This window comes from Channa argus, chromosome 8, assembly GCF_033026475.1.
Source record: "Channa argus isolate prfri chromosome 8, Channa argus male v1.0, whole genome shotgun sequence".
NCBI classification, from domain to species: Eukaryota; Metazoa; Chordata; class Actinopteri; order Anabantiformes; family Channidae; genus Channa; species Channa argus.
The window spans coordinates 12122957-12131731 of record NC_090204.1 but is presented as its reverse complement, the minus strand read 5'-3'; the positions used below and the strand labels follow the sequence as shown (position 1 = coordinate 12131731).

Here is an 8775-nt window from a genome sequence, read left to right as displayed (position 1 = left end):
GGATTTTTATTTAGTTTTGTAGTTTTAGTGATGTTCAGGAACTTGATGGACCATAAATTTGTAAGCTGGATTGTTTTTTTCCTGCAGAAGAGACATTTTAAGGCCCAGCAGAACAACAGCATCTCATTTGAAGACGAAAACACACAACCTTTTGAACTGGATGTTTCTGAGGATCAATTTTTTAATGCTTTACAACAAGCCAAACTTATATTTGCATTTGACAGTCTAACGCCATTCCTGCTTAGTCTGTAGAGACATGCTGGCGTGAGAATTGAGCTGTTGTAATCTTTGGCTTGGGGTATGTTTTGTTCAGAACCTAGACTATCAGCATCTTTATGTGTGCATGGCTCAGTATTTATTTACCTATCCAAACCTATCCAAAAACAGCAGAAAATCTCTGCAACTATCCTCCAGGCACATACCATATTTCAGTACAAGATGATACAACATAACACGAAGAACAATGTTGTATCTTGTTTATTTTGTAAATATTGGTTAGCAGTGTAGGTCAGGCAGGTTAAAGCTGTGATACACAGTGATCAAGAGGAGGTTTGTTTACCTTATTTTGCTCTATCTACTCAGAAAATGACTACAAGGAAATGACAGCTTTGCTTGCTCTTCAAAGATTTTCATTCTCTTGATACTCTTTGCTATTTTCCATAACAGGCAAACTAGCAGAATTTGTTTAGAAACAATAAATACCGGCACAAATACAAGTTAGATATTATACTTGATCTCAGATTTCAGTCAGTTTAAGGTCTGAGGATCAAGTTCTGTAACACCAGGCACACATCATTAATTGAATTATGCTGATCGGATGGGACGATAAAGATTAAAAATGCCCTATGTAACAAGCTTACTTAGCCTTTTCTGGTCTTTTTCAAAGTATGTTTGGTTCAGCTGAGCTCGAATTGCTCAATATTGTATTTAATCCAAGTCTTAAAGATACTGACAGTTAGGACTTCATATGTGATTGCCATAGATAAGCAAGAACATTTTGCTATGAAATGCAGTCAAGAGAAGGTAATAAAACCGCCAGGGACAGAGGAGATTCTGTGAGTAAGATGCAGAAAACTTGCTGACATGTTCAAGCCAGAAATAAAATAAAAAAGCATACTGTCGGCTTAAAATATATAACAAATCAATGTTGTTCTATGTTTTTTCACAAATATGAATGATGCTGGGCAGAGGGGTTTGTGCATTTTCACAATACTCTGGAGACTGAGATAAATGTTGGATTAGCTAAATGTCAAAAGTCTTCATATACTTAACATTTTTTGTACAGTCGACTCCCCGAGTACATTTGCAGTCACACCCATTTCACTGCCTGATCCAACTACAAATCCTTCTTATATTTTCCCTCTTTTCCCCTGTCTCCAATAATAGCAGAATAACATGTGCTTCAATATTCTTTATTGTTCAGTACTGCAGTGCATTATCACCACTTCTATATTTTCTCACTGCCAGCAATCACTCAAGTGCCAAATAAAATATAATGAAGACAATGGAAAAGCATGACAATCTTACAAACCAGTGTTGGAATATATAATAATATAATATTGGATGAGGAATGCATACATAATGCATATACCTCGCCCATTGATAACGTTTATAACCAAAGTAATTTTAAAAGATGGTGAATTTATTATATACATAACCTTTCAATAAATAGGTGTATTTAATATTAAATTAATATTTCCTTACAAATATGTGTTGCATAAAAGTACTTTAAAATAAAAAGCAAATCCTGGCAAAGACCATTATGAATGTCCATCAGCCTTTTCAGTAATGACAACAAGAACAACAACAACAACAAAAAACATGACAAGCACAATAGTGTTCATATACTGCTGTGGATTTGAAGGCACTTCCTAGGCAAAACATTGATCCCTCTTTCATTATTTTTGAACCTGCAATAAAAAAACAAACAAACAAAAGCATTATTAAACTTCTGCAGCTTCTGCATAAAAAAATCTTCTGTCCAGTAATGGCAAAGACATATCTTGACACCTTGGCCCTACAGGGAGAGTAGTGATGTCAGCCTCTAAAGAGGGTCATTACAGGCCTGTGATTACTCTCATTCCTAGAGGTTATGTCTAAGCTCATTTAGAAATCCTCAGGATGACTAAATAATGAATCACTTAAAATGCCTTAAAAAGGCCCTTGATTGTGATATACATTTGTCATATTTCTCAGAACAGTGCAGACAGGATCTCATTATCTGATTCACTTGAGAAGCTGAATACCTGAGAATGTGTCAGCCTCTTCAATTTACTAATCACCAGAAGCCCTATACCACGAAAAAGTCAAATTAGCTGAACTGGCCACTTGTGTAGATGAACTCTTTTGCAGCAATCTAGACCTAATTGCGTTGACAGACAAGACATGCTTTCAGCAATGCTGGATGTAAAATGACAGCAGTGAACGCATCAGACCGGCAGTCATCAAAGATCATCTTAGCAAAGACAGGACAATGACTGTGCCGAAATTACTCCACTGACGACTTTCTGAGTTTTCCTTTGTCTTGATAATGTCTATGTTTAGGTTTTGTGTGTAATGTTAGCGTAAGTGTAGAAGAAGACAATAACAGTTCATCCTTTAAAAAAAAAAAATGTTCTTTTTATTTACCTCCCAGATGCATCACTTATTACTTAACGCTCTATTTGAAACCTATCTAGAGAGTGTGTAGTATTTATTTATTTTTGTCCTTTCAGCTTATCCCGTGAGTTCTGGGTCACCACAGCGGATCATTGTCCGCATGTTGATTTGGCACAGTTTTTTACGCTGGATGCCCTTCCTGACCCCAATTTCTACCGGGCTTGGACCGGCACTGCACAGCTGGGGATGGGAATGGGCTGTTAGGGGTTCGGTGTCCTGCCCAGAGACACTTCGACACATAGACGGGACAGGGCATCGAACCACAGACCACTCTGTGGTTTGATGCCAGGTGTGTTGGTCATTGGGAGAAAATTCAAACATCTAACTTTTCATGTCGAATGAATTTCTAAAGATCAACGGCTTTCGGCTTGTCCCTTTAAGGGTCACCAAAACAGAACGTGTTCTGCACATTAATATAGTTTTTTTGCCGGAACCCTCCCATTTTGTTCGGGCTAGGGAGGGGCAATGGGGTGGCCCTTGGCGGCTGGGTGGGGCAATGCCTGGTGGGGTGGGATTCCTACCCAAGGCCTTCTGCATCTCAACCCAATGCTCTACCTCTAAGCACCAGGCCCCGTCTATCCACCATTTCTAACTATAAAATATCCAATGTGTCTTTTGATCCATGGCTGTCAAAGTAATGTAATACGTTTTTCTCTTCCTAACTTTAAACACCAATGCATAAATGACAGTAGTATGTTTTTACCAAGAGCCACTACGACAAACAATCTAGATTCCTTCAGCATACATATGTTAGACAGATGAATCAGAGATACAGTATGTATATATCTAATCATGTGAGCAACAGGTTTTTTTCAGTTGCATATTAGATATACCTTACAATAAACTAAGATTTTCATTAACATTTGTTCAATTGTTTTTGACAAAGCATCACAATAAGTACTGTGGACTTATTGTCACCCAAGAAGAGAACAATATTTTTTACTCACATACATTATCTACGATTGCATGCAGAGTGGACTCATTGCTAACCGTGTTAGCAATCTCGCACATCTTTTGTAATCTGTAAAAAAAAAAAAAGACGATGGGAAGAAGGGCATTCATTTGTTAAAGTATTAACATTAAAGTGCTACAATAAAATCTGCCTCTCTATGCTGTAAACTGTATCAATGTTAATGTGAAGTTTACAATCAGTCATGTTTTCTACTATCAACAGCAGTAATTTTAGCCTGAGGACCACAGAACATTCATTCAACAATTCTCTACATCATCCTAGTATAACAGACCAATATATCCTCACAGTCAACCAGTTGTCATCTGTATTTGAAAACCGCTTCTGTCTTACTTAAAATAGCTAGTGAATATCACAACAGGGAAATAACAAAAATGCTGCTTACTGTACAACATCAGAGATACAATAGCACAAAATGTATGTTTTACTGATTCACTCTTGCCACCTTAAGGGCATGTCTAGCTTAACAGAAAAGTAAACATGGTCTGCAGTTGTTCTTCAATATCACTGAATCTTAGTTTGCAACCTGAAGTTACAGCTCTGGACATTTATCAGCAGTTCCCATCTTTGCTGGATAGTATTTTATATTTTCATGATTATAAAAAAAGCTATACAAGCAATCTATGAAGAGAACTGTTTACAAATGTTAGAAGTCCGAGGAGTCAGAAATGGAAAGCTTTTGATAACCTGGTGATATGCACTGAAGCACAGTAGTTGAAAAATGGCACATAAGACATTAAGCACATTACAAAAAGAGTAACGTTTGAGGAAACAGTCATACATACATGCTGGTCTTGAACAATCCCTTGTGTTGTGATAAAGTCTGTGAAAGTGTGTTCTGCACTCCGAAGAGAACTTGACTGGTCCTGCTTTATAGAAAAGGTCTTATCAGGCAAAATGTGAAGGATTTTAATAACTTCATTGATTCTTTCTTATCCAGTCTATAATAAAAAATCAGACCATGGCAAGAGCAACCAACTAAGATTATAAACAAGTCATAGATAAAGACAAATTGCAGAGTAGCAGCTCATTATCAAAGGTGATGGTTAAGGAGTCAGGGTTCAACTGGTCTTAGTGAACAGAAGAACTGAATTCAGTTGTAATCACCTTAAAAGTTTTTGCACAAACATTTATTCTCACAGATTTTCACACTACTAATAATCAAGTCAACTCCTAATAATCAGTGTAACCCCCCAAATGCCTCCAACTTTGGTGGACTTCAGCCCAACCGATTAACCTATACAGAAGATGTGACAACCAACTCACTTCTGGCCAACAACTGAGAATTGCCCATGAAGCCTTGCAGAATGTAGGAGTTTTGGATGTTCGTTACAAGAATGAAAAACATAGTCTCAGAGAGACTACACTTAAAATTTCCAGCCAAACATTACATGGGAATATAGCCAACTATGCTGTCAAAGGTGTTTTCAAGATAAAACAGTTTTGCAGTGCTTGGAACCGAGAGCACTGGAATACAATTAAGGTTGCAACTTTGCAAATTTCTTACCTGTGAAATGCTGAATGAATTTGCCTTTCATGTTTACATCTCTAGGAACAATTTCTGGAAAAGAGAGTCATCATTAGTTTATCTAACAATTTACAATTTACTCCAGCTGAGCACAATTAATCAGCAAGCATAATGAATGTGACCATCATAATCCTGATGGTCTCCCCCATGTTTCTATTTTGCACTGGGAATTGTGAACAGCTTAACTTTAAAGCACAATCATAGCTCAGTTTAACACTTAATTGCATAAATTACCTTTTATGTTATTGTTATGTTAATGTTCTTAAATGTTTTTGTGCTCTGCTGTTGCCCCTTTCATAGCGGAGCAAATTTACAATAATATACACATTCATAGTATCATGAACAGAGACCTGGGGTCAGAATATTGTTGCGTTAGTTCCGAAGAAATACAGTTCATGTAGGAGGAGGAGTAGTAGTAGGAGTGTCAAGCACTCCCTCTTTGACTCAGTTTCCATAACTCAGGCAACATATGCAGAGGCTAACCAGCTAAAGAGATTACTGCATGTAATTTTGATGCTTATCAGAATAACACCGTGCAAGTAGTTACTGGGCAAACATTACACGAGCCCCCACCCCCCAAAAATGTAATGCTGTAACTGCAACAGGTTCAAACATTATTATTTATCCAAATGAAAGCCATCATAGGGAGACATTCTAAATACACGTGAAGCCCTGATATGCTAGTACATTTAGACCCAAATAAATCACCATTTAGACACAAAATAAAATAATAAATACATATTTCACTATTCTAATGTGATTACACATGCCATCAAACCAAATCCTAAATGTGATCAGTAAAGTATCTGAACGTGTCAGTCTGAAACTTAATGCTTGCACATGAAAAGGAAAATGATAACAAATAAAACTAGTTATAGATAATAAATGTGTTGCCTTTTATTATGTCTTTCTTGCCATAGCTGACATTTGAAAGACACAGCCATGGCTTTTAAAGGAATCACACAGGGACAACTGTTGAGTAAAAATGTCAGCAGACACACATACACTATTTCTTCTTCCTCTTCATTGTTTTCTAAACATTCATAGTCGCATTACCATGGGTCTTTGGTGGTTTTGTATGGACCAATTGCTAATACGCTGCTTTTAATATCCTCAAAAGATAAATTCCATCCAGTCAGTGATCTGAGAAAGGTACTTTTCCAATTGCATAAGCTGGGGAAGAGACTTTGAGCTGTGCTATGCCTGTGCAACATCTCTAAAACATAATCTAATTGATAGTGATGTTCGAGAGAATCTGAATTTGTGTGAACCAACAGTGTTCACCCAGCGTGTAATAAAGCCACAATGAGGCACAATCCTAGACTCCACTCTAAGTTTACTTTGTCTGCTGCTGCAATTGTACATAAAATGATTTCCAGAGTGATCTTTCTCCATTACAGTCTCACTTCTGTCTTGGATCTCAGGTAATTGAAGAGATTTGTATCAAGAGTTTAGTTAAAGGGCTACAGTCCAGTCTGGTCATAACGTTTAATTTAAGCCAATAATAAAGGCAGAGCTATGCCGAGCTCACTTTGTACAGGTAAGACATAGATTCAAATCATCAACATGGTCCAGACTGTTTTTACAGGTCAATCAACTGCAGTCCTTAGAGTATCAATCATTCATAATTACAGTGAAAAATTCTATTTAAGTAACACCAACTGTGATGCATTTTTGTGACAATTCTCTGCCTTGTCTGATAGTGTCTTAAAAAGATGGTGCAGTTGGTGTCAGTGTGTGATTGTGTGCGTAAGGGGCTGTCATCACTCATGTTTAATGTTCGACAGTGAATAATACTGAATGAATCATTCACAAGTTTGCCAAGTCAGTGCTCTTCCTGCATGAATGGATACTACCTGTCCACATCTCCAATCACAGTTTGAGTGAGGGAGCAATATGTTCAAGATATGGTGAAAAAGTGCATCTTAGAAATAAGAACATTGTGAAATAATCTATAATGCATTCTACCGGACATCATCGGGACATTGTGTCCCACCTTTTAATTATTTTAATGCCAGATGCCTTTTATGAACAGGGCAACCTCATTGTCATAATTTGCTCATTTTAATCAGTGTGCACACACAACCGTTGCATTCCGCCCAACAAAATAAGGCTCACAAATAATATGTAAAGAACAGATCAGACCAATGACAGCTGTCTCCCATGGTAAAATGGGGATTATGCTTTCATCATCAGGAACTAAAAATAAATCTTATCAGCTTACCTACGGGTCTACTGTTATCCAGCCTAGGAACATACAAAGGCTTTTCACAGGAGGAGAACTTCATGTCTTGGGCTGAAGTGAAGAGGCCACTGTTACAGCGCCTGGACACGGGTGTTTCCCGTCGCTGGCTGTCTCTGATAACCTGTAAGATAAGATCCAACAAGGTCCTTCTTTCTTTCTGGTTGACTTCCTTGGTGTCCATGCACTGGCCCGAGGTGATGAGCAGAAAGAAGATAGTCAATAATATGTGCCATTTCCTCTCCACCTGCATGACTTCGCTGCCTGAAAACACAATCAACCAAGTTTTGTTACACACGCATTAGTATACATGTTACAGTTTCTATTAAGTCAATCCTGATTATTCTAACAACTAAATGATATGTTCTCTTTGCTCCTTTGCTTTATTCTTAGCCCCAACGTATGCATCAGCACTACCTGCCAATATTAATACTATAATTTTAATGTGAAATAAAAACCCCTTGACAGAGGGGACATAGCAATCCAACTATCGCATGAATCCTAGTTTATGATTAAAATATATATATTTTTTACACTTACTAGTTTAGGAGGTAAAGATTATTATGTCCTGGAGAGTGGACACTGTTGTCTTCAGCAAATTCTTCCAAGAGTCTTTGTGTATGGTCCCGACAGCAGAGAGAGAGAGGGAAAGAGAGAGGAGCCCGCAGATTGTGCTCACCGCAGTCTTTCTTGAAATAATGCGTCCCTTTTTATACGAGGAGCCACCTTCTTGAAGGTAATACAATCGATTTCGAGTGGGTGGTAAAGCAGTGTTGACATCTTTGGTGCACTTTCTTCCAGTGTCATTCGCTCACTTTGGCGCGCGCCCCTCCTTTACGCACCGAAATATCTCCACTTGTAGTCATGCGGGACTGTTTATCTCCAAAGTGAAAGGACCCGATTCCAGAAAAGGGAATGGTTTTAGTTGTGAGGAAACAGCCCTGGTGAAATTTCCACTAAAGAAACAATCCCCAAAGACCAGCAGCAGCGCGCAAGAGAGTGGCTTTCCAAACGGAGGAACCTGTTGGATGTTGGATGTAAGAGAAGAATCTGTGGGCCCGTGAGCTGCTGGCTGACCTATCAGTGTGTTGACGCGTTTCTTCAACGATGTCCAAGTCCTGTGACCGCCTAAGCGCCGCAGACAGTGGTCCTCAGGGAGCAGCCGCCCGGTGTCTTACATCCATAAATAGGAATCTTCAAATGCAATGAAGCTATTAAGACTTTTTAAGACAAGCTTAAAATACATTTGAAAAGAATTAGACAAGTCACTTTGGTATTACATCAGCTGTCTGAGGGCTATACTCCTTTTTAGGAGTTAATGTAAATTACTGTAATAATTAATGCATGTATGTAAGAAAAACTTAAATGTACATATTG

At 38.1% G+C, this 8775-nt stretch overlaps 1 protein-coding gene across 4 annotated transcripts; it reads right to left on the bottom strand.

The window, feature by feature from the left end:
• Positions 1–478: 478 nt before the first annotated feature.
• Positions 479–8698, bottom strand: alkal1 (ALK and LTK ligand 1). 4 transcript variants are annotated; one of them, XM_067513509.1, is made up of 6 exons: positions 7939–8698; positions 7381–7662; positions 5136–5189; positions 4414–4494; positions 3606–3679; positions 479–1910 (listed from the first exon to the last, which is right to left on the bottom strand). In XM_067513509.1, the coding sequence occupies exons 2-5, from the start codon at positions 7649–7651 to the stop codon at positions 3615–3617; spliced, it is 471 nt and encodes a 156-aa protein (XP_067369610.1). In that variant the 5' UTR covers positions 7652–7662; positions 7939–8698; the 3' UTR covers positions 479–1910; positions 3606–3614. The 4 variants fall into 4 exon arrangements, with proteins under 4 accessions (XP_067369610.1, XP_067369607.1, XP_067369608.1 ...); XM_067513506.1 differs by having other exon boundaries at positions 4414–4497; positions 7939–8696; XM_067513507.1 differs by having other exon boundaries at positions 3610–3679; positions 4414–4497; positions 7939–8696.
• Positions 8699–8775: the final 77 nt, after the last annotated feature.

Coding starts and splice junctions, on each gene's coding strand:
- alkal1 (XM_067513508.1), bottom strand. CDS start 7,651: ATGCAGGTGGAGAGGAAATGGCACATATTATTGACTATCTTCTTTCTG. Junction 4,498..5,135: donor ATTCATTCAGCATTTCACAG/GTAAGAAATTTG, acceptor TTTTCTATAAAG/CAGGACCAGTCAAGTTCTCT. Junction 3,680..4,413: donor GGATTGTTCAAGACCAGCAT/GTATGTATGACT, acceptor TTTTTTTTACAG/ATTACAAAAGATGTGCGAGA.